The sequence below is a fragment of the Callorhinus ursinus genome, unplaced genomic scaffold (genome assembly GCF_003265705.2).
Source record: "Callorhinus ursinus isolate GAN/ISIS: 27379988/994484 unplaced genomic scaffold, GSC_fseal_2.0 scaffold22, whole genome shotgun sequence".
In the NCBI taxonomy this organism is placed as follows: domain Eukaryota; kingdom Metazoa; phylum Chordata; class Mammalia; order Carnivora; family Otariidae; genus Callorhinus; species Callorhinus ursinus.
Window position 1 is genome coordinate 28,267,381 of NW_027397084.1, and position 24,954 is coordinate 28,292,334.

The window sequence follows — 24,954 nt, forward strand, 5'->3', positions numbered from 1 at the left end:
GGGAGTCGTGGGCCGAGAGGAACCGGGCCCGGGAAGCGCCGTCGCCGTCGTCGCCGCTCGCGTTCCCCCGGAGGGGCCTGAGGAGAAGCCCAGGCCGCGGGCCTCGCCACCCGCCAGCCCGCGGATAGGCCCGGGAGCGCCTAGCCTGCTTTTGTGTAGGCCCATCTGGACGTAGGAGCGCCGCCCCCCTGACGGCCGAGTTCTAGGCCCGCAACCCTGCGGCGGCTACCCTCCTGCGGCGCGGCCCCTCATCCCGGCGAGCGCGGCGGTGGTGTGGGCCATGGATTAAGAAGGAGGCGGCGTGGGAGGAGGAAGATGGCGGCTGGCAAGAGCGGCGGCAGCGCTGGGGAGATTACTTTTCTGGAAGGTACATCTATTTCTGCCCTTGCAGGGGGTGGGGTGGGGAAAAATCAGGAAATTGTGCCCCCCCCCGGTCTCCGGATATTCATTTATTCGCATTGGGTGGGTTTGGGGGGGTGGGGGTGGCAGAGGCACTGGGGGGCGGGGGCTGCTGGGGCGATGGCGGGGAGGGACTGTGTTGCGAGCGCGCTGGGTTCGAGTCCGCCGGTGCCGGGGGCTTGGCCTGGGCAGACATAGCCGAGAGGGCGCGGGTGGATCCAGATGCGAGCTGGAGTTGGTGGGTGTCCTTTGAGAGTGCACGGGTTAAGTCTTTGACATTTTAAAATATTTTGGTGGTGGCCTAAGGATGAGAGCAGATTGCATTCAGATTTTGTTTGGTGTTCATGGAAAGTTTCAGATTGCCAAAGTCGGGTGAAATTGGGGGGCAGTCTAAGTAGGGAGGGGAGAAGTAGTTTTACTTGGGTATGTTTTATATACGCCCTCTGCTCTTTCTGTTTCGCAGAGCTTCAGGCTTCCTTTTGCAGCCAGTTTTCAGATTAAGTCTGGCCATGTCTGATGGTCTTACGAAATGTGTTTTGCTAAAGATATTTTATAAAATAATTTATCTGAAAGTAGAGAAAGAGAGTCACAGTGTCAATTTGGGGACGGGCACCAAAGCTAATAGACAAAGTTTGGTTGGTTCCATTTTTATTCACTTGTGAGGGAAAGTTAAACATTTGCTGTAGGTGGACTAAGTAACTCTTAAGAAAAGCTGTTATTGTTGGGAATGGTGGTAATGGGTAACAATATTGGTTCTTTGCCCATATAAATAAGGACCCTCCAAATACGGGTAAATTCGTTGTGGTTGTGGCCCAGGAACTTGACTGTTAACATTGCTTAATTTGACTACGGGTTCAGTGTTTACACTAAATTAAATATAAATTGAGTTTATAAATATGTTTAGAAAAATTAGTGTACTGTGCAGTGATTGTTAAAAAGTATTAACCACTCTGGATAATTTCACAGAGATGATTTTCATATACAGTATAAGCAATACTTTTTAAAAATAATTAGAAACATTTCTGGATTAAGAAAGTGTATCTTAACTGTAGTACAGGTATTCTATAAGAGGGTGTCGAGGAATAGGTATTGCTTTGCTTACGGTTTTATTAACAGCACCTGGAGCAGTGCCTGGACCACAGTAGGTCCTCAGTATTACTCTAATGAACGAATTGGGCATTACATAAGTGGATAGGGGAATAAAGCTCAATTTTCTTAATTCTTCCTTGAGTATAGTAAAGCAAAAAAAAAGAAAAAACAATCTTAAAGGTGATGAGAGATTTATATGCGATTCCTAGTAAGAAGATGTGGAAAGCTTCTAAGTTTTTCTGGGTTCATTTCATATTACCCCCGTTCTACCTCCATTCTTGTTTGGCCAGAATAGATAACCTATCAGAGACTGAGAGTGGTGCAGCTTGTGTTACAGGTGGTGCTGTGCTGTTATTTTTTGTTTTGATATTGGAACCTCCAGAGATGGCTTGCTGATGCTTACTTAGTACATTCAGTATGCAGATGATTGTATTTTTGTACTGCAGTAAGTTTTGGACTTCTAAGGCTTCTGATTCAATTTAAATTCTGACTAGATGAACATAGGGAGGATGGAAAGAGCATAAATAAAGCCAACAAATACAGGGCTGATTGTGAATTTCAAACTGTTGCTTTTAGTTGAATCAAACTTAAGGGTCTAGCAATGTACAGTTATAATAAATTTGAGTTTCACCATGTGTCCTTTAGCATTCTCATAAAGAAAGCAAATGGTAACTTGTTAGAATATGAGCATAAGAGAAAGTAAGGGTTTCAGTTTCTCATATCTGATTTTTATATATTGTACTGAATCTTTCTAAATAAATTGAATGATGCTAGTATTTTTTGTGTTTAATTCTTTACACTTTTAATAATAAAATAAAATACTCCACTGTAACTTGCCATACGTCTTATACTACCATATTTGTGTTTTCAAAATATTTCCCCATAGACCTTAGGATTTAATATTTAAACATCAATAGAGTATACTTTCCTTACTCTCTGGTAGACTTACTGAAAAACTGAAGTAGGTTTTCATTTACTTATCAGGCATTTATAGGCTGATTCTGTGCTAGGCACTGTACAAACACATGGTATTCCCTTATACTGTTTTATTTTTCATACTAGCACTTATCACTTGATAAATTCGTTTTTCAATCCTACTAAAATATAAACTCCATGAAAAGAGTGGCTTTGTCTTTTCACCATCATATTTCTTAAACTTGGAACAATTTGTTGTTAATGAAATAAGATGGTAGCTGTATGATAAAAGACTGGAAGAAATACACAGAGCAATAAAGGAGTGGAAAAGCCATTTTACATGGTATTAAAATCAGGAAAAGGCCCTTCTGAGGAGGTGATACCTTAGTTAAGGTAAAACCTTAACTATGAGGTACTTTGGAGTATGGCAGAGAGGATGATGCCTGTAAAGTTTCGAGATGATACATGGTTCCATTTGTGAAACAAAAAGGAGGTCATTATGGCTGAAATGTAGCAAGCAAAGGAAGAGAGTGATGATAAGAAAGAGAGGCAGCAGATCTATCATGCAAGGTGATGAATTTTTATTTTATTCTAAGAAGTGGGAAGTCATTTAAGAATTTGGGGCCAAGGGGTGTCATGATACGATTTATCTTTTTAAAAATCACTTTGTTCTGTGTACAATGAATTAGAGAAGAGGAATAGTAAAAGCAGGGACATGAGTTAGAATATTGGAGTACTCTAAAACAGAGGGGTTAGAATAGATAAGTAGATAAAAAGTACGAGGAGGTAAAAACTTTTCAGTCATAAAATAATCACGGAGGTGAAAAGTACAGCATAGTCAGTAGTTAATATAGTCAGTAATACTGTAATAATGTTATATGGTAACAGATGGTGACTACACTTACAGTAGTGAACATTGAGTGGTTTACAGAATTGTTAAATCAGTGTGTTATACACCTGAAACTAATATAACATTGTATGTTAACTATACTTCAGTAAAACCATCAGAGGGGCTTGGATTAGATTGGTAGCAGTGGAGACTGGGGAAGAGTGGATAGACTGAAGATATGTTTGGATGTAGAGCTTACAGGACTTCTTGATGGATTGTATTTTGAGGATCAGAGTATGGGCGTAATCATAGATGGCTCCTAGAGTTTTGGTTGAAGGTGTTGGGAGGGGGGTAATTCCATTTACTGAAATGGAGTAGACTGGTAGAGGAATGAGTTTATAGCTCTGCTTTGGTCAAATTAAGTTTGAGATGCCTGTTTGTCATCCATGTTCTAAATTATGTTTTATTATAACTAAGTAAAATGTTAATTCTATTTCCTTTTCTAATTTCATTAGGGAAAAGCAGACCTACTGGCTACTATTGTACTTAATTTTTTTAGTATAGTATCTCACTAAAATTGTATGAATTTAATTATGCTACAACTCACATTGAACTTTCTGTTTCCTTCTCTTCTGTACATGTAAGGTTTTCTTATACCTCTTTTCTACATGTGATAATATCTTGACAGGTTTTTCTTTTCTTTTCCTTCATTCATTCAACAGGTATTTATTAAGCAACTGCAGTGTTGTAGGTAGTGTGAGAGGCACAGTGATGAAGGGGGAAAAGAAATGGTTTCTCCATGGGTGATGAGAGTCAGTGATCAAATAATCACACTTGTAAATGTAAAATTACAACTGTCGGGCACAACAAAAGGAATTATTTATAATAACAAGAATTTGATCTAATTAGGGCACTTTGAAAGGTGAGTAGGAGAAGGAAAGGTGGAAAGGCAGAGTTTTCCAGGCAGAGGGAATAAAATAGAGTATGACATGTTTAAGGAACTAAAAGGAGGACAGTGTGATGCTGGTAAAGAGAATGGTATGAGATGAAACTGGAGGTAGTGTTACCAGATTTGTTCCCCCAAAAGGTCGTTGGCTACCACATGGAAAAGGATGCTTTAGAGAAGAGCAAAAATTATCAGCAAGATCAGTTAGGGCAAAGATGATAGTAACTGGCTTGTTCTTGTAACTTTTTTTTTCTTTTCATAATTCCCCCCCTTCTTTTTCCTCTGTGGAACTTAACAAATCTACTTCCTCTCTCATTTGTTCCTTCTTTTTTGTACTGCACTTATATCCAATTTTCTTTCCCTTTGCCTTTTTTTTTCCCTACCAACTAATTGCCTCACCAATATTTTCTTCCTTTTTTTTTTTTGGTCTTCCCTTTTGTATGTATGTGTATATATATACATACATGTGTATACATATATAACTACTTTGTTTTCTTATTCATTTTGGGTCCAGCTCCCTTTTGGACTTTGTCCACTAGCTTGAAAAGCCTGATGCTGAACTATGGCACTGTTGCCCTCTGTACCAGCAAAATCTATTAAGTCTCCAAATGAAAAGTGTTTTCTATTTCCCCTTAGCCATACTTTTATTATACATATAACTGTAATAACCCAATCAGTTTGTCAGTTTTACTGGGGATTGTAAATACTTCATAGGATCTCTTGAACTAAAGCACAATTCCTTCTAATGATTGGCATTCCATGAACGTGAGCAAGGTCTTTAAGTTTCCACCTGCTAAGTGGAACACACCATGAAGTTCTCCATTTATCCCTGCTCCTTCTTTTGATAGCACTACTTTTAGAAACTGCATCACACTATCATTCTTTATTTATTCCGTGCTTAAGTATGTTTATTTCCTGGTTTCATCCCAGTTGAATTGATTTCCTGGACTCACATGGAACAGTAGAGTAGAACATCACTTAGAATGGCATTTTCATTAGAAATGCAATGAGAGCATGAACTCAGAAGCCAGAATGACGGGATTCATCATTTAGCTCTACCACTTACTAGTTTTGTGATCTTGGATAGATTTCTTAACCTCTTTGTGTTTTCATTATCTGTGAACCAAGGATAGTAATTGTAATTACCTCATAAAGTTGTCATGAACATTAAATGTATTAATATATGTTTAATTCTTAGAACAATTCCAGGCATATAATCCCAAACACTATGTGTTAGTTGATATTATATTGATTTTCTTAGTAGGCAGAAAAGAGAAAAAGAACTTCCTTTTCTTGCTTTCCTTCTCTTTCATATTGCCTTCACTTTCATTTGAATTCGTTTTACTGTTTTTCTTTCACTTACGACCTTCTTTTTCTAGGTACTAGCTGATTGTTGTGGGGTTTTTTAGATTTTTTTACATTTTATTATCTTTTAAGTAATCTCTACACCCAATGTGAGGCTTGAACTCACAATCCAGAGATTAAGAGTTGTGTGCTCTACTGACTAAGCCCCTGATTGATTGTTCTTGATAGTATAGGTTGACTGGTGTAGTCAGAGAGGCAAGAGGGAATAAAATTATATAGTCCACATACCTACACTTCCATAAGTTGATTGTTTCTGTTGCCATTACTAAACGATGTTAAGTATTTGAGGAAATCAAGAGTTGTAGAGGGGTTATGTGACCTAGAAGAAGTCGGTGGGAAAATCAGAAATGGAGCTTGGGATCTGAACAGCCTTAACTTCCTTCAGCATTTCCTTCCTTCTTTCCCTCCCTTCTTTAACCCTTTTCTTCACCCATTCTTCCTTTTACCTACTTTGCTTTTGAGAGAGGGGCTGGACAGGAGAAGGAAAAATAATAGGGAATTAGGGGGAATGAATTACCAGTTATTGATGAAGCAGCACTTTAAGATGGCAAAAGCAGAAGTCACAGATCTCTTAACACCCAACTTCAGGGCGCCTGGGTGGCTCGGTTGGTTAAGCAACTGCTTTCGGCTCAGGTCATGATCCTGGAGTCCCGGGATCGAGTCCCGCATCTGGCTCCCTGCTCAGCAGGGAGTCTGCTTCTCCTTCCGACCCTCTTCCCTCTCGTGCTCTCTAGCTCTCATTCTCTCTCTCTCAAATAAATAAATAAAATCTTTAAAAAAAAAGTTTTTAAGACCCAACTTCAGAAATTACCCACTTTTGCCATATCTGTTGGCAGAAAGGTCACAGAATCAACCCAAATTCAAGGGGAGGGGAAGTGGGCCACCATTCAGTGGGAATGCAAAGAATTTGTAGTCCTCTTTAATCTACACAGCCACCTTTCCTCTCCCATTTACCTGGTATTTTTTTTCTTTTAAGATTTTATTTTATTTATTTGTCAGAGAGAGAGAGAGAGGAGAGCACAAGGAGGGGGAGTGGCAGAGGGAGAAGCAGGCTCCCTGCTGAGCAAGGAGCCCAATGCAGGACTCGATCCCAGGACCCTGGAATCATGACCTGTGCCGAAGAAGGCAGGCACTCAACCAACTGAGCCACCCAGGAGTCCCTGGTATTTTTTTTTTTTTTTAATTCTTTCAGCAAAGTCATAGTATTTCCTAAACTTGAAAGTGACGGTTCTTACAAGATCCAAAAGTTTCTGATATCTGGGCAATTTGGTTAGCTACAGAAAGACAGAACAATCTTGGCCACACAATTTGTAATTTGTTTCACAGATATAAATAGCAACATAAACAGCCATTGGTTTGATACTTTTTTGATAAGGGACTGATTGAAGAATTTCTGAATCCAGGTAAGCGTAAGTAAGAAGAAAAGAGGAAGAATGTTAGAAACTCTCCTTTTTTCTTTCATTCAGTGCTGTCTGGGTTATGGGAGTTGTTATTGTAATCTTTCTCTTTTTCGTTACCTAAACTCTTAGGAAACATAATCACACTATTTATAATATTAAAAATTAAACTATCTCAATACAAAACACAAGAGTTAATATATAAAGTCAGAGACACACTATTAATGGTCACAATTACAATCCACCTAAGTTGTATATATTGCTTAGAATGATGCAGCATGGATGGTGATCTGTTATTGTGAACTGCAAATTATGGTCATCATCATCAGCTTAAAAAACAAAGGCAGCAAGTACGGAAGGTAGATAAACTATGCAGTATCCATTTGACACTAAAAATGGTGTTGCTTCAGCCTCCACTTTTTGGTTTATCTTAGGTTTTGTACTTCACAGAATTTTCTGCATCTGACACTGAAAATTAGGACCTCTTGTCTCCTGAGGATAGATGTTCAGTGCTAAAATTGGGACAATCCTAGGCAAATGGGGACATTTAGACACTTTGCCTTAGTCCAAGTTAACAATTGCCTTGAGGCCATCTGAGGTTACAGGCTTGATTAGTAATACAATAAACCATATTCTCATCTTGCCTTTGGAGGGTGTTTTTGTTTTTTGTTTTTTGCTATTTCAAATACATTTCATGCTTGGTTTTTTTTTTTTTTTAAAGATTTTATTTATTTATTTGAGAGAGAGAGAGAATGAGAGATAGAAAGCACAAGAGGGAAGAGGGTCAGAGGGAGAAGCAGACTCCCTGCTGAGCAGGAAGCCCGATGTGGGACTCGATCCCAGGACTCCAGGATCATGACCTGAGCCGAAGGCAGTCGCTTAACCAACTGAGCCACCCAGGCGCCCCATGCTTGGTTTTTAATATGGTTGGGTTCCCCCCCCACACACACATTAACTACGTTATAATCTTTGAAATAGAGCAAGGAGGAAAAAAAAGCAGTATTTGTGTCCAGTAAATAGTAAATTCATTTTTTCATTTTTTGCAAAAATTGAGGCCATTTTTCAGGACATAAAGAGCTAGAAATTCCTTGAGACTTTTTGTAGACTATGAAGTAACCTTGTTGTCTTTCCTCACTCAAAAATCTGCAAACTTCCTACCCCACAACTTCCTATGTATGAATCTGCCACTAAATCTTGAAAACATGGTGAAGATACTACCTTGACTCTGCCTCCATGGAAATAGTATCTTCTCTGTCTCCATAACTCCTATGGCCATTGTTTGGATGAGGTGGGATTCCAAATGTTTTGGCATTTAATCCTTTCTTCACCCTAGGTTGGTCTCCATTCTCTATTATCATCATAGGACATTTATCAAAGAATGGTCTAGTTTCGTCATAGTAGCAATTAAGTCTGAGAATATCAGCATTTCCTTCAGTTTGAGTACCAACTCCTGAGTCTCCTTTGTCTTCACCGTTTATAAGCTTTATCTGTTTCTAAAATTTACCTTCTAATTTAAGCTTACTGTGAAACTCTCAATTTTTTCCTTGTTGAATTCTGCATTTCATGTTCAGAATTAAAGTGTCATTGGTCCACCTCCCTGGATACTGCCACCTTCTCTTACTCTGATGATCTCGCCTTTCTTTGGAGCGGAAGGAACAATCTGACGATCATTTCTGAGTTGTCCATTTCCAGGCTTTGGAATTTTGTGTACATCGGGCTTGAGATAACTGAATTTTTAGAATTGTGTTTTCTGTGTAAAGATAGAACCAACTGCATTACTTTGGATAAGATACCACCACTTGATATTTCTGTTCTATAGAAGATCAAGGAGCTTCCAGAAACACCAACAGCACCAAACAGCTGCCTGATAATGGCCTTGGACAAAACTAAATGTATGCTGGCATCCTGCCGAAAGGTCCATAGAAACCCACTGAATGGAATGAAGAAGTAGGTAGATAAACCAAGAGAACACTGAACAGTAGCTGGATCCTGAGGCAAAGAATATGTGGTTTTGGTTGCTCCCAGAGAAGTTTAATTTCATATCACTCCCAACAATATAATTATTCAGACTTCATCTTGAGATTAGTATTGCATAATCTATTGGTCTGTCTTCTGTGCCTAAGTACAAAGGTTTTATAGAGAAAATCACCTCAGTTGGGTGATTTTTCTGCTTCATGTAGCATCTGTGGGAATTATTCAGTGGTAGTTTGGCTGGTCTGGAGGTTCCAAGATGGCTTCATTCAAATGTCTGACAATGGGGGGTATGGAAAGGTAGGCCCTTGTCTCTCCATGTAGTGTAAAGGCCTCTTCACATGGTCTCTTCAGCAGGTACTCAGACTTGTAACATGGTGGGTCAGAGCTCCAAGAGACTGCCTTGGAGAATCCTGACAGGTTCTTGGGAAAGACTGGGGCTATACTGCTATAGAGCCACCTGAAATTGCTTTGAGATTTTTCTGACATTTGCATTTAATTCCTCTTTATGTCTTTTTATTATTATTGCTTTTATATTTTTAAGTTGCAGAAGTTCTGTCGTTTTAAAAAATTTGTCCCATTTTTCTTAAAGATTTTATTAGAGAGAGCGCACGTGCGAGCGAGTGCTTGTGCCATGAGCTGGGGGAGGGGCAGAGAAAGCAGAACCCTACTGTTGTAGGACTCGGTCCCAGGACTCCAGGATCATGACCTGAGCTGATGGCAGACCCTTAACCGACTAAGCCACCCAGGCTCCCCTCCTGTTTTTCGTTATTGTAAAACCTTATAGTGATAGCTTAAAAATTATTAGGAAATATTTCCTAGGAACAGTATATCAAAAACTCATGTTCTACTTACTAGCCTAAAGAAAACATTACCAATACAGTTGAAACTGGGGTGATCCCTATCTTTTTTGCATCCTCTACCTCTAGGAGTAACTACCGTCCTTGATTTGGTGGTTTTCTCATGCAGTTCTTTGTACTTTACTCTTTTTCTTTCTTTCTTTCTTTCTTTCTTTCTTTCTTTCTTTCTTTCTTTCTTTCTTTCTTTCTTTTTTTTTTTTTAAAGATTTATTTATTTATTGTAGAGAGAGTGTATGTGTGAGTGGGGAGGAGAGGCTGAGGGAGAGGGAAAGAGAGAATCTCAAGCAGACTCCAGGCTGAGTGTGGAGCCTGATGTGGGGCTTGATCTCACAACCCTGAGATCGTGACTTGAGCCAAAATCAGGAGTCAGAAACTTAGCCGACTGAGCCACCCAGGCACTCCATGTACTTTACTCTTTATGTATGTATCTCTAAACTGTGTGTGTGTAAATTATTTCACATATCTTCGAACATTTTATGAATCACATTCTGTATTCTTCTGCAACTTGCAGAAATTTTTCATTCTTTTTTTTTTTTGGATTTTACTTATTTATTTGACAGAGACAGTGAGAGAGGAAACACAAGCAGGTGAGTGGGAGAGAGGGAGAAGCAGGCTCCCTGCAGAGCAGGGAGCTCGATGTGGGGCTCGATCTCAGGACCCTGGGCTCATGACCCAAGCCGAAGGCAGACGCTTAACAACTGAGCCACCCAGGCACCCCAGAAATTTTTCATTCTTACAGCATTGTTTGAGAGATTAATGTAATGAGACTAGTTCCAGTACTTTCATTTTCATTGCCATTTAGGATTTCGTAGTATGAATATAGTACAGTTTATACATACCTCTGTGGAAATTTAGGTTGTATCCACCTTTTTACTGTTACATACATTGCTACTATGAATACCGTCATATGTTTCATATTGCTACTATGAAATTTTTTAAAAGTACTTTTCCTTGTGCACATGTGTGTGTTTCTCTAGGGCAGAGGTCAGCAAACTTTTTCTGTAAAAGGCCAGATAGTAAATATTTTATACTGCGCAGTCTGAACACACTCCCTTTTGCAATTACTCAATGCTGTTATTTTAGCAAGAAGGCAGTCATCGATGAGACATAAGCAAATGAGTATGGCTCTGTGTCAGTAAAACTTGAAGGACACTGAAATTTGAATTTTGTATAATTTTCATGTGTTATGAAACATGATTTTTCCCCCAACCATTTAAAAATGTTAAAGCCATTCTTAGCTCATGGGCCTCATAAAAACAGGCAGGAGGCCAGATTTGGCAGGGCCATACTTTGCTGACACCTGATCTAATGTAGCCCTTAGCAATGGAATTATTAGGTCATGTGCAATTTCAGCTTCTTGTAAATATTGTCAAATTGATCTCCAAAGTGTTTTAACTAACACTTTTTAAGTTTTCCAGTTTAGGGGTGCCTGAGTGGCTCAGTTGGTTAAGCATCTGCCTTTGGCTCAGGTCATGATCCCAGGGTCCTGGGATCGAGCTCCATGTCTGGGCTCCCTGCTCAGCAGGGGGTTCTGCTTCTCCCTCTCTCTCTGCCCCTGCTCATGTGTACTCTCTCTCTCTCAAATAAATAAAATCTTAAAAAAGAATATTATTTAAAAAAATAAGTTTGCAGTTTATACACATCATCACCCACTTCATAACATTTGATGTTTTACTTTTTGCTAGTCTGTGGGATTATCAGATGGTGGTTTTAATTTATAATACTGTGGTTTATAGCGAGATTAAGTATCTTTATTGCTACATTAAGAAAAAAACTATTCATCGTTCATTCAACATTTAAAAAATATTGAGTGCCAGGGGCGCCTGGGTGGCTCAGTCGTTAAGCGTCTGCCTTCGGCTCAGGTCATGATCCCAGCGCCCTGGGATCAAGCCCTGTGTCGGGCTCCCTGATCAGTGGGGAGCCTGCTTCTCCCTCTCCAGCTCCCGCCTGCTTGTTTTCCCTCTTTCACTGTCTCTCTGTCAAATAAATAAATAGAATCTTTAAAAAAAAAAAATACTGAGTGCCAACCTAGAGTTAATCCCTACTCTGTGAGCTTGGGCACATAAGTAAACAAAATACCCTCTAAGTTTATTTTTGTGCTTTGGGGGTTTTTATGTGTGTGTTTCTGTTCTTAATTGCTTATTCATATTTTCTGCCTATTTTGTTTTTCTTTTGGAATGTTGGGGTTCATTACTGGGTAGTAAATTGGATTGGTTGAGTTATATGAATTGAGCATATATCTTATGAAATTACTTTTTTTAATGAATGGAATAATTTTATGAACAGAATTTTTTAATGTACTATAGTCATTTGTTGTTTTTTCCCCAGTGACTTGTACTTTTTGTGATGTAAGACATCCTTTGGTCTTATTTGTCCTTTGTATTATAACTTTTTTTTTTATTTATTACTGTTCTTTAGTTTTTATGACAGCAGGAGTGCCAGTCAGGTATACATGTTGGGTTAACAGAATTTGGAAATCTATTTGTAGTATATATGTTATGTTTCCTTTACATTAAAAAAATATTTTAAAGACTTCATTAAGTATTTGCAAATCATATATTATAAGGGATTAATATCCAAAATATACAAAGAACTCCTATAACTCATTAGCAAAAACCTCCAAGTAATCCAATTAAAAATGGACGAAGGACAAAAGAGGGGCATCTGGGTGGCTCAGTTGGTTAATCATCCAACTCTTGATCTCAGTTCAGGTCTTGATCTCAGAGTTGTGAGTTCAGGCACCATTAAAAAAAGAAAGAAAGAAAATGGATAGTGTACTTGAATAGACATTTTTCCAAAGAAGACATACATATGGCAAATAGGTACATGAAAAGGTGCTCAACTATCACTCATCATTCCACTTACGGGAATATATCTGAAGGAAACAGTGTCGGGGAGGTGGGTAAAGGTTAAATAGGTGATGGGGATTAAGGAATGTACTTGTGATGAGCACTGGGTGTTATATAGAAGTGTGGAATCACTATATTATACACATGAAACTAATATTACACTGTATGTAAAAACTTAAAAAAGAAAAACACTATGTCAAAGAGTTGTACCCACATGTTCATAGTAGCATTATTTATAATAGCCAAGACATGGAAAAAGCCTAAGTGTCCATTGACAAATAAATGGATAAAGAAGTTGTGGTATACGTATATTCAATGGAATATTATTCAGCCATAAAAAATAAGGAAATCTGCAATTTGTGACAACATATATGGACCTTGAGGGCATTATGCTAAGTGAGATAAGTCAGTCAGACAAATACTGTATGATCTCACTTACATGTGGAATCTAGAAAAAAGAGATCAGATTTGTGATTATCTGAGGCAAGGAATGAGAGGGGTAAAGGACTTGGAGAAGGTGGTCAGAAGGTACAACTTCCTGTACTGGGAATTTAATGTACAAAATGATGACCATAGTTAACATTCCTGTGTGGTATTTTTTAATAGTTGTTGAGAGTAAATCATCACAGGAAAAGTTCTTAAGAGTTTTTATGTGATCAGCTGTCATCACAAGGAAAGGAACTTTTGATTTTGTTATCTATATGAGGTGATGGATGTTAACTGAACTTCCTGTGGTAATCGTTTCACAATACATGTAAGTCAAGTCACTATGCTGCACACCTTGAATTTACAGTGGTACATACCAATTATATCTCAAGGAAACTGGAAAAAACAGACTTTTTTCCTAACCATGCAAAATATTTATTTTTTTAAAGTCTTTTTTAAGGGCAGTTTTAGGTTCACAGCAAAGTTGAGAGGAAGATACAAAGATTTTCCATGTATGGTGGAAAGGCATACTACTACTGCTTCCACACATACATAGCCTCCACATCTATCAACATCTCCCAACAGAGTGGTATATTTATTACAGTTGGTAAGCCTATATTGACATAGGGGCACCTGGCTGGATCAGGTGGAAGAGTGTGGGACTCTTCATTTTGGGGTTGTGAGTTTTAGCCCCGTGTTCAGTGTAGAGATTACTTAAATAAACCCACATTGACAAATCATAATCACCCAAAGTCCATATTTACAATATGATTCACTCCTGTTGTTTTAGAGTCTGTGGGTTTGGACAAATGTGTAATGACTTGTATCCATCATCGTAATACCATATGGAGTATTTTCAGTGCCATAAAATTCTGCGCTCCACCTATTCATCCTTCAGACTTGCCTCCCCAGCACATTCTTGGCAACTACATCTTTTTACTGTCCCCATAGTTTTGCCTTTTCCAGAATGTCATATAGTTGAAATCATATAGTATGTAGCTTTTTCATATTTGTTTCTTTCAGTTAGTATTATGCGTATAAGTTTCTTCCGTGTCTTTCATGGCTTGATAGCTAATTCCTTCTTAGGGAAATAATATTCCATTGTCTGGATGCACATAATTATCCATTCACCTACTGAAGGACAAGTTTTGGCAGTTATGATAAAGCTGCTATAAACATTTGTGTGCAGATTTCAGTGTGGAGGTAAGTTTTTAACTCCTTAAATACCAAGGAGTGCAGTTGCTGTATGGTGACAGTATGTGTAGTTTTGCAAGAAACCACGGAACTGTACCATTTTGTATTCTCACCAGCAATGAGTGAGAATTCTTATTTTTCCACATCCTCACCAGCAGTTGGTGGTGTCAGTGTTCCATAGTTTACCTAGGTGTGTAGAAGTATCTCATTGTTTTAATTTGCATATCCCTGATGACCTGTGATGTGGAGCATCTTTTCATACGCTTATTTGCCATCTTTATGTATTTGGTGAGGTGTCTGTTAAGGTGTTTGGCCCCTTCCTTTTTTAAAAAAAACTGAAGAATATTTGACACATAGTAAATTAGTTTTAGCTGTACAACATAGTGATTCCACAAGTCTATACATTATGCTCACCACAAGTGTAGCTACTATCGGTTACCATACAATGCTATTATGATACTATTGACTATATTCCCTATGCTGTGCCTTTTAAAAGATTTATTTATTTGAGAGAGAGAGGGCATGCGCATGAGCCGGGGGAGGGGCAGAGGGAGAAGGACAGAGCCAAGCCGACTCCACTGGATCTCAAGACTCAGATCAGGACCTGAGCCAAAACCAAGAGTCAGACGCTTAACCTACTGCTTCACCCAGGCACCCCTAAGGGGCGTCTTGTCTCTGTGACTTATTCATTCCATAATAGGAAGCCTGTATCTCCTACTCCCCTAGTAGTCTCTCACTACATTAGTGAAGGGTGTGGAGAAAAATGCATGTATTTAATTTGTGATACTTAACTGGGATCTGTCTTCAGCCTTTATCTCTCCTTCCACTCAGTTTCATAAGTGGAGTATAGTGGACATAATTTTCTACTCTCATTATTTCTGATGTCAACCATAGCAGGATATTGAAATGTGGTAATACTCTCAAAGACTTTTGAGGATTTAAGTTTTTGTTCTTACTCCAAGTTGCCTTAAACTCATGTTTTTAAAATGTGTTTGCATTTTATAATTTATTTTCTTATTGACAGTAATCACTTTCATGAGGTTATTCTCTCATTTATTCATTTGTAGGTTCTAATCTGCTGTCAATTAGGAAATCATATGACTAGATTTGTTAGAATTGTGGGTATAGAGCCCTAGTTCCTTCAGTGTGTAAGTAATAAATGTTCTTGACTTTTTGCTGCCTAGTGGCTTTTTTGATTAACTTGCCTGACTCATTTGATTGATACTAGTTGCTGGATTATGAGTGTTTATTAAGCTAGTAATCATTATAGTTTATTACTTGATAGGATAACTTTCACCTAACCATCTTTTTTCTATTTTTTAAAAAGATTTTATTTATTTATTTATTTATTTATTTATTTATTTGAGACCGAGCATGCACTCGCTTGCCCGTACATGAGCCCTGGGGCACCATCCCAGACCCCCAGGATCATGACATGAGCCAAGGCAAACACTTAACTGACTGAGTAACCCAGGCACCCCCTAACCATCTCTTTTAAAAAACGGGTTCATTTTACATTTGATTTTTTTAAAGTTCTTTTTGGGGAATAATTCTTAAATTTGTAGAGAAGTTTCAAAGATGTTATACAGAGTTTCTGTATGCCATTTATGCATCTTTCCATAGTGTTGGCACCTTATATGATCATAGTACATTTGTCCAAAACTTGGAAATAAATATGAGTATAATACTGTTACCTAAACTACAGACTTTATTTGAATTTCCCTAGTTGTTTCACTGTCCTTTTTTTAATTCCAGGATCCAGTCCAGGATACCACACTGCATTTGGTTGTTACATCTCCTTAGTCTCCTCTGATGTGTACAGTTTCTTAATCTTTCCTTGTTTTTCATAACCTTGATGGTTTTAAAAGCATACTAGTCAATTATTTCATAGACTGTCTTTCAGTTTGAGTTTATCTGATGTTTTCTCATGATTAAGCTGGCATTATGAGTTTTGGGGAAGAAGACCACAGAGCTGAAGTGGCATTTTCATCACATCATATTAAACAGTATATCCTATGAATAAGACATCACTTTTGATGTTAAAAGATTTTTCACTGTCAGTTTACTTTTTTCCCCTTTCTGTAGTCAGTTCTTGGAAGTGAGTTACTAAGTCTGGTGTATACTAAAGGGAAGGGGAATTAAGTTTCACATCTTATGGGAAAGAGTTTGTGCCTCTATCATTTAGAATTCTTTTTTTTTTTAAGATTTTATTTATTTATTTGAGAGAGAGAGAATGAGAGATAAAGAGCACGAGAGGGAAGAGGGTCAGAGGGAGAAGCGGGCTCCCTGCTCAGCAGGGAGCCGGATGCGGGACTCGATCCCGGGACTCCAGGATCATGACCTGAGCCGAAGGCAGTTGCTTAACCAACTGAGCCACCCAGGCGCCCCTGGAATTCTTTTTTAAGGAAGATAGGTCTTGGGGTACCTGGGTGGCTTAGTTGGTTAAGTGTCTGCCTTTGGTTCAGGTCATGATCTCAGGGTCCTGGGATCAAGCCCCACATTGGGCTCCCTGCTTGGTGGGGAGTCTGCTCCTCCCCCCTGCTTGTTCTTTCTCTCTCTCTCTCTCAAATAAATAAAATCTTTAAAAAAAAAGGAAGATAGGTCTTTTCTCCCCATTTATCTATTTATTAAGTCATTTATGTCAGTATGGATTTGTGAATATTGCTTTTGAGGGTTATAATCCAGTACTGTTGTTTATTTTTGCTAAAATTGTTTCACCTTTGTTCAACTATTGGGAGGTTCAGTTTGGTTCCTGAAACCTTTTTGACATTACCCCATCTTTTAAAAAAATGGACCTCCTTATTTTCTGGCATACAGAATACTCTGGACTAATCTTGTATTTTCTCTGCCCCATCCCTACAGTTAGTTATTTCTTCTAGGAGCCCAGGCTCCTTTTATAAGAGAATGTTATTTAGAAATCAAGATCTGGTTCTAAGTGTGCTTATTGCCATTGAAGTGTCACTGTTTTCTAGATACTCTCAGAGGACAAAGCCTTAGTTCTGCATACTACTAACCCATGGTACAAGACATATCTATATGTGTTCCTTTTATCTATCTGTATGTATATCAAAGAACTATGAGTTCATACTGCTAACTCTTAACTCTAGTACCAGTAGAATGAATAGAATTCATTGTAGTTTTTTTCTTTTTCTGTTGCTTATTTGTAACCTCTTTCTCTGAAAGGGAGAAACCTTGCTTCTATTATATACTATTTATTATTTGTCCAATCCCAGTATGCATGTGAAGAAGTTTCAGATTTGGTCATGGTGATTTGTTCCTTCCTATTTCATGATATTTTTGGTTGTAAACTCATATTCTTTGAAACTTTTTGAGGCTTGTATTGAAATTTTATATTTTTTTAGAGAGGATTTATATTTGATTCTTTTAGTCATGGGGAGGCTTTTTTTTTCCTTCAAAAATAGCTTTTTATTGTGACAAAATATACATAAAGTTTACAATTTTAACTACTTTTAAGTGTACAATTTAGATTGTCATTAAGTACTTCAGTAATGTTGTAAACTGTCACCACTACCCGTTTCCAGAACCTTTGCATCAACCCAAATAAAAACTGTGTACCAGTTGAGAAATAACTTTCCATTCTTCTCTTTCTTCAGCCCATGTTAACTTCTACCCTACTTTCTGCCTCTGAATTTGCCCATCCTAAATACCTCATTCAAGTGGAGTCATATAGTATTTGTTGTGTCTAGTTTAACTCATTGTAATGTTTTCAAGATTCATCCTTGTAGCATGTATCAGAATTTCATTCCTTTATGGCTGAATAATATTCCTGTGTGTGTGTGTGTGTGTGTACATGTAAGTGCATACAGTACATTTTATTAATGCGTCTTTTGATGGACATTTGGGTTTTTACCTTTGGCAATTTTTAATGCTACTATGAGCATTGGTGTACAAGTATCAGAGTCCATGCTCTCAGTTATTTTGGGTATATACCTAGAAGTGGGACCTCTGGATCATAGGGTAAATTCTATGTTTAACTTTTTGAGAAACTGCCATACTTTCCATGTTAGCTGCACCATTTTACATTCCCACCAGCAATGCATAGAAGTTCAGTTCCTCCATATCCTTACCAGTACTTATTACTTTATGTTTTAAAAAAATAATGGCCATTCTAATGGGTGGGAAGTAGAGTCTCATAATAGTTTTAATTTGCATTTCCCTAATGTTTAGTGATATTCAGCATCTTTTCTTGTGAGACTCTTTTAATTATAGGCTTTTCTGGGCCCAAACCTGAGTAATTATGAGCTTTATGGTTAGGAATTCTTTAACCATGGGGTAAATATCAACCCTAAAATCCAGAGCAAAGACAAGACATCATAATTATTTCCACTGTTTTTCAGTTTTGTTTTTTTTTTCCCCCCTTGTTCACCTAGTTGGAAGGTTGCCCTTCAGGTCTTCTGGTCTTCAGTCTGACCTCTCATCTTGCTGGCATCCCAAACTTGATCTTAAAGCCTCAGTTCTAGGACATCAAGTTTTTATCATATGACTCCAAGACAAATGCCAGCTTCAGAACTTTATTTATCTCTCTGAGTTCACACTTCCTAGTTGTTTATGGCTTCAGGGGGTTTCAGCCATGCACTTAAAATTTTTTTTAAACTTACTGTGAGAATGTTTGGTGTTCTGATCTAGAGAGTTTGCCGGGACATCAAGTTCACCATGTTGTCAATGCCGAAAACCTAGTTTCTCTTCTGTTAAAAGGCAGAGATGATTGACTGAAGTAACGAAAAGACTAGTGGTCTGGATATACTTCTCATAAATAGGGCAAGATAACTAACGGGTACTAATTTCTAGGATCAGTGATTAAATATGGAGATACTGGATTGATTTTTATATAGTTCATACATAATCATATGCTTCACCCCATTTTTACTGTATCTTACTAGTTTGGGCTTCTTCTTGGTAACACTCATGCATATGGACAACTGTAAATTAGTAAAAACAGATTTTAATGTGTTCTTTTTCATTTTAGAGGAAATAAGATATTTATAAGAAATAGTCAAAAAGCAAGAAAATTAAGAAAATTTAGACTAACCAAAGAGCTTAGGAAATGCTTAATTTTATTTTATATTGTAGCTCTATTGAATACTTATCTCAGTTTGTTTTTATTTCCAGCTTTGGCTAGATCAGAATCTAAGAGAGATGGAGGTTTTAAAAATAATTGGAGCTTTGATCATGGAGACGAAAGTGAAGGAGATACAGATAAAGAGTAAGAACTTTTTTTTTCCCCCTCAGATATTTTATAAGAATGACATTTCATTAAAAAATGATTTATATACCCTGGAAGTATTTAAGAGTATGGTATTTTTTACTTTAAAAAAAATGTCTATTACAGTAGCATCAAGGGAAAAAAATGCAGTTTTTCATTATTTTTGCTGTTATGTTTCTCCATGTTTTGAAATGTGTAAATATGTGCATGTGATACATATAATCTTACAATTAAAAATTGAGTATTGATTTTCAATTAAAGAAATTGGGCTTTTTTTTTTTTAATGACATTCTGTTCAGGCAGTGATTTGAAAAGCTACCATTTATCATGAGTAAGTGAACCCAGATTAAAGCTCCTGAGTTTTGTGTGAAAGTTTAAGTCCTATAGTATCTTTCTTCATAGTTGTCCCATCCATCTTAGATACATTACCACCAGAGAGAGCAGAAACAATTTAAATGATAAACACAGGTGTTGATCCAGACAGAAATTAAACAAAGTATTCATTACGCTTTGTTAGTGTACTTGAAATGTCTGCTTTGTAAAATTTAAATGATCATTTTAATAGAACTTTTTGCATATTGTAAAATTTGTATTGCAAATTCACCATTGCTGTTAGGTACCTTGATTTATTCATATGGTTTTCCACTGGCTAGCACTAATTCAGAGATACACAAATATATATGTATATATAATATGCACATTATATATAAATACATATAGTTCTACCAAACTATAAGTATTTTTTAAAATTTTTTACACAAAAAGTCATTCAGAGTATATTGACTGAATATTGTGGGAACTTCACTTCTGTCTGGGGAACAGCTTCGTTCATCATTACCACTTTTATGTGCCTTCATCTATGAGATATTGAATTGAAGTGAACTTTTATTTGAAAGAGAGCTTTGAACTGGTAAGTTTCTCAGCTAAAATTGGTACTTTTGGTTGTCTTTCTCATTTTTTTTATTTCTATTTTTAAATTTAAAATAATTTTTTATTACAGACAGTATTTATGTAGTTTTGAAAAATTGGAATTAAATCTGAAATTGAGTAGAAAGCATGTCACCTTTTAAACATTTTTGTAAAATGTTTGGAAGGAGAGAATTTTTAGTATTAAAAAAGTTGGGGGGCACCTGGGTGGCTCAGTCGGTTAAGCGACTGCCTTCGGCTCAGGCCATGATCCCAGGGTCCTGGGATCGAGCCCCGCATCGGGCTCCCTGCTCCGTGGGAGGCCCGCATCTCCCTCTCCCACTCCCCCTGCTTGTGTTCCCTTTCTCGCTGTCTCTCTCTCTCTAATAAAAAAAAATAATAAAATCTTAAAAAAAAAAAAAGTTGGGATGTGTATAAACAATAATGTAACAAACATTTTATATTTTTATAATAAATAGCTAGGATTTTACTAAAAATAGCTCTGCAGAGTTGTTTTTAGAAGAATGTATTTTGACTTTCTTTGTTAGATTTGTCATGATTATGTAAAAAAATTTGCATTTTAAAGTGTTAACCTATTCTACATATTTCATTTATGAATTACACTCTTTGGCTCATCATTATGAGGATCCTTAGGAGCTTCAGCTTTTTTAATATCTTGAGATCTTGAGATTAACATGAACTATTAATAGATATATCAGTCTGATCTTTTAGAGTCTTAGGCCAATCATTCTAGTGTTGATATTTCTAAGAGTTGCAAAGGTATAACTATTTTACTGTGGTAACACTATTGGAATTACTTTTTTTTTTCATCAGCTAAAGTATTCTTACCAGTTTTTTCTCTATTTTGTTTCTCTGTTCTTATCCCCTAATTTTAAATCTAAGACAGAAAGGAAAAATGAGTGACTATATATGAAATCTACAGTTAAGGAAACAAAAATTATATGTTTGTTTATAGCAGGGGTCAACAAACAACAGGTCCATGGGCCCAATCTGGCCCACCATTGGATTTTAATAGTTTTATTGTAATACAGCCACACATATGATCATGGCTTCTTTCATACTAAAATAGTAGAGTAGTTGGTATAGAGACTGTATAGCCTACAAAGCTTAATTTACCCTTTATAGAAAAATTTGGCTGATCCCTGAATTGGGTAAGCAAAGAGAATAAAACTTTTGAATTTAATGGATGGGTTGTAATTGTCACTTAAGATTTTTTTTCCCCCTTTATTTTCTATGTAGTGAGGCAAATCTACTCAGTGTCGATGAAGATGAGGATTCCGAGACCTCAAAAGGAAAAAAGGCAAGTGTTGCTTTTCTAACTTTTTTGGGTAAATTTTTTAGGTTATATACTACAAACTAATACTTCAAGAGGATTTTTATATTTTTTAATTGAAATTCCTAACCACCCACTTCCACACCAGAGGCTAGTGGTGTTCCCAGTGTCTTGTTTATTCCATCAGAGATTTTATGCATTACAAAGAAAGTATATATATTCTTGCCCTAGCCTCTTATATTAACAAAATTAATAGCATACTGTACACAATTTTTAATCTTTTTAAAATTAATGTATCTTAGAGACCATCCATAAGAGTCCATTAAAAGCACCCTTGTTCTTTTACCTTGTTCTTTTTCACTACTAATAAACTACCGTTTTTAAAAAAATTACATGGTTTAGCCTTTCATTGTTCTTTTCTTTCATTTTTAATAGAATATACAACCCTTCTCAGAGAAATTATCCACACTGTTTGGTACCTTGATTGTTTTGCTTAACAGTATGGTCTGTGGATCACTCCACTAAGCAAAGTACTTAGAAATCTTTATTATCTCTTTTATTGTTACATAGTACTCCAGTGACTGGATGAACAGTGGATATTTAGTTGGTTCCCTAGTGATGAGCAGAGGTCTTTCCCAGTCTTTTGTTACTGTAAGCAGTGCTTTAATAAAGCCTCATGCTTATGTTTTTTCATACCTTTACAGTATATTTGTGGAATAGATTCCTAGAATTGCAGTTGCCATTTCAGAGAGTAAATTTACATGTAATTTTGCTAGTTATTGCTGAATGCCTTATTCATAGGAATTAGCATTTGCCATTCCCATTAATAGTATATGAGAGTTCCTGTTTCTTTGTAATCTTGGGAAGTATGTGGTCAGACTTGAATTTTTACCTGACATAGCACCCTCTTCACATATTTCCTATACTTACAGTGGAATAATACTTTAGGGTCTTCTAATTTCTTCTCCCCCATCTTTGTGGGGGGGGGGTTTCTCCCACAACATCTCTATTTTGTTGTAACTAAGGGAATTTGTAGAATTTGAAGTTTTTCTCTTAGTACTTTAAAGTTCTCGTTTATAAAGTTACATTGAAAAACTATACAGTTTTTCATATTGCAGTTTTCTTTAGCTTTTATTTTAACATCTTGATTGCTTAGAGTGCTGTTTAGGTGTTCTTCAAGCGGACAGAAATATAGTGTACTTTGCAAAAGGCATTTTTAATTACTAACTTCTGTGACATTGGTTGTCAATTTATGTGTTTTTTTTTTCTTGAAGATGCCCTTAAATTAAAAAAATATATATACCGTGTACATTTCTAAGGATGTAAGTGTTGATATTTTAAAATAAAATTTAAATGATATTTATGTTTATCTAGTGATCTCTAAAGATAATTCGATTTGATACTCAGCATCATCTATTTTAAAAATGCAAGTACCGTCTCTTCTCTGACAGTTGGAAATTTTATATTGTGCCTGTTTCTCCTTAAATTCATATTTCTGTTCAATTTTCCCATAGAATTTTAATTTCATATATGTATTTTTTGCATATGTATTTTAAGTTCATATGATGTCTTTTTATGCAGTTGAAAGTTTTAATTACTCTATCACACTACTAGATACACATTTATTGAAATTTAACATTAAATAACTGTCACTACAAGGTTCTAAGTATTTCTTTTACTGGATTGAGTTATTCTTATAATTAAACATTTAATCCAAAAATATGTTATAGATATTTGTAATTATTAAACTTATTATGTAAAATTGTATTGGAAATGTATTTCTTAAAATGGGTGGTGCTGATGTTTTCCTTTATTCATTTGGTTCACATATCCATGAACAAATATTATTTAAGGCTAGAATAAAACTTTCGGTAGCAATTTTTTTTTTAAGATTTATTTATTTTAGAGTGTGGGTGTGCAAGCAAGCATGGGGGGCTGGCAAAGGGAGAGTCTCATGCAGACTCCTCACAGAGCCCAGGGCTTGATCTCACAAGCTTGAGATCATGACCTAAGCCAAAACCAAGAGTTGGACGCTTGACCAGCTGTACCACTCAGGCACCTGGCAGTATTCTTTTTAAACTTTTTTTTATAAATGCTGAGAAATCTTGGTCATATAATAAATAGATAAGGATAGAGTTTTGCTATAGCATTATCCTTCAGTTCTTTCCTTTTGAATTAAATGCCAAAAATCACAGCAATACAATATTTAAAAGTTAAAAATAATTTGTGATCCAGTCATTAGAGTCATTGCCCTTCTGAATTTGGGGAAAGTATCTTAAAAAGGCTTTGTCAGACTTAATAATTATATTTGCTACTTTGAGAAATAATTTAAAAAATTGAAATCTTGTTAACTGCAGGATGCCTTTGATAATACGATATTTTTTTGTGAAATATTTTATAAATTTTGTGTATTTTTTTTAAATGTTGGAACTGCATATTCATTTGTTCTATGGAAAATATCTATATATAATTTATTTGACAAGGCCAGTCCATATAGTCCTGCCAGTCAATTAAATTAGAGATACTAATTATCTGTAAATGTCTGTTTTCATTTTTCACTTCAAGTAAGCATGTGAATTTGTATCTTCATGACAACCATTTCATTTCACTTCAGAATTCTAAGGTAGAAAAAGACAGCCTTGGTTTTGACCTGAGTTTGTTACTTGGTTGTAATAAGGCACAGCAGATTTCAGTCTTGTTTTAAAAACTTAGGCTTTCTTTGAGTTCTTCTCACTTGATTTTCTCTTTGGGGCAGTGCTTTTCTTGATTATAATTGGAATAGAATATACAAAGCCAGTAAGTGCAAATTTTTATCACTTTGCTTTCGACTTTGCAGTAATTTAAATTAAGGAAATCTAATAACCTTGGTCTATTCAGAATATCCAGTTTCTAACCCATAGTTAGAAATATGTATATTCTAACAAATATTTCTAAAACAGGAAAAGATGTGAAGACTACTACTATTTTTTGTGTCAGAATAGATTCCAGTATTTCCAATTGTTCCTTTTAGGAGGTTTTTAGATTCTAATGCAATAGGTGAGAATTATGTCTTTCTTTTGTAAAACAGGTAAAGGTCTATTGGGAAAGGAGATACTGTATGATGCCTTTTCAACAGATGGGTTTTAAAGTAAATGAATTTTAAGAAAGTGTAAAAATGGAGATTGAGGATTTAGGAATTGATTTGCTTAAAACTGTCCATGCCTAGGGGCGTCTGGGTGGCTCAGTTGGTTAAGCGACTGCCTTTGGCTCAGGTCATGATCCCAGGGTCCCGGGACCAAGCCCCACAAGGG

General features: G+C 36.5%; 1 protein-coding gene and 1 pseudogene across 6 annotated transcripts in view; one reads left to right on the forward strand and one right to left on the reverse strand.

The window, feature by feature from the left end:
* Positions 1-234: 234 nt before the first annotated feature.
* SENP6 (SUMO specific peptidase 6) overlaps positions 235-24,954 on the forward strand; it is a 110,208-nt gene continuing 85,488 nt past the window's right edge. For 5 of the 6 annotated variants that reach the window (XM_025890432.2, XM_025890435.2, XM_025890433.2 and 2 more), the window contains exons 1-3: positions 235-367; positions 19,371-19,464; positions 21,631-21,691. In XM_025890432.2, coding sequence (XP_025746217.1) covers positions 316-367; positions 19,371-19,464; positions 21,631-21,691 — 207 coding nt within the window. In that variant the 5' untranslated portion in view covers positions 235-315. The remainder of the gene's footprint in view (positions 368-19,370; positions 19,465-21,630; positions 21,692-24,954) is intronic. The other variant, XM_073905236.1, reaches the window with a different exon arrangement.
* On the reverse strand, positions 8,018-18,166 carry LOC141374776 (protein LSM14 homolog A-like; annotated as a pseudogene).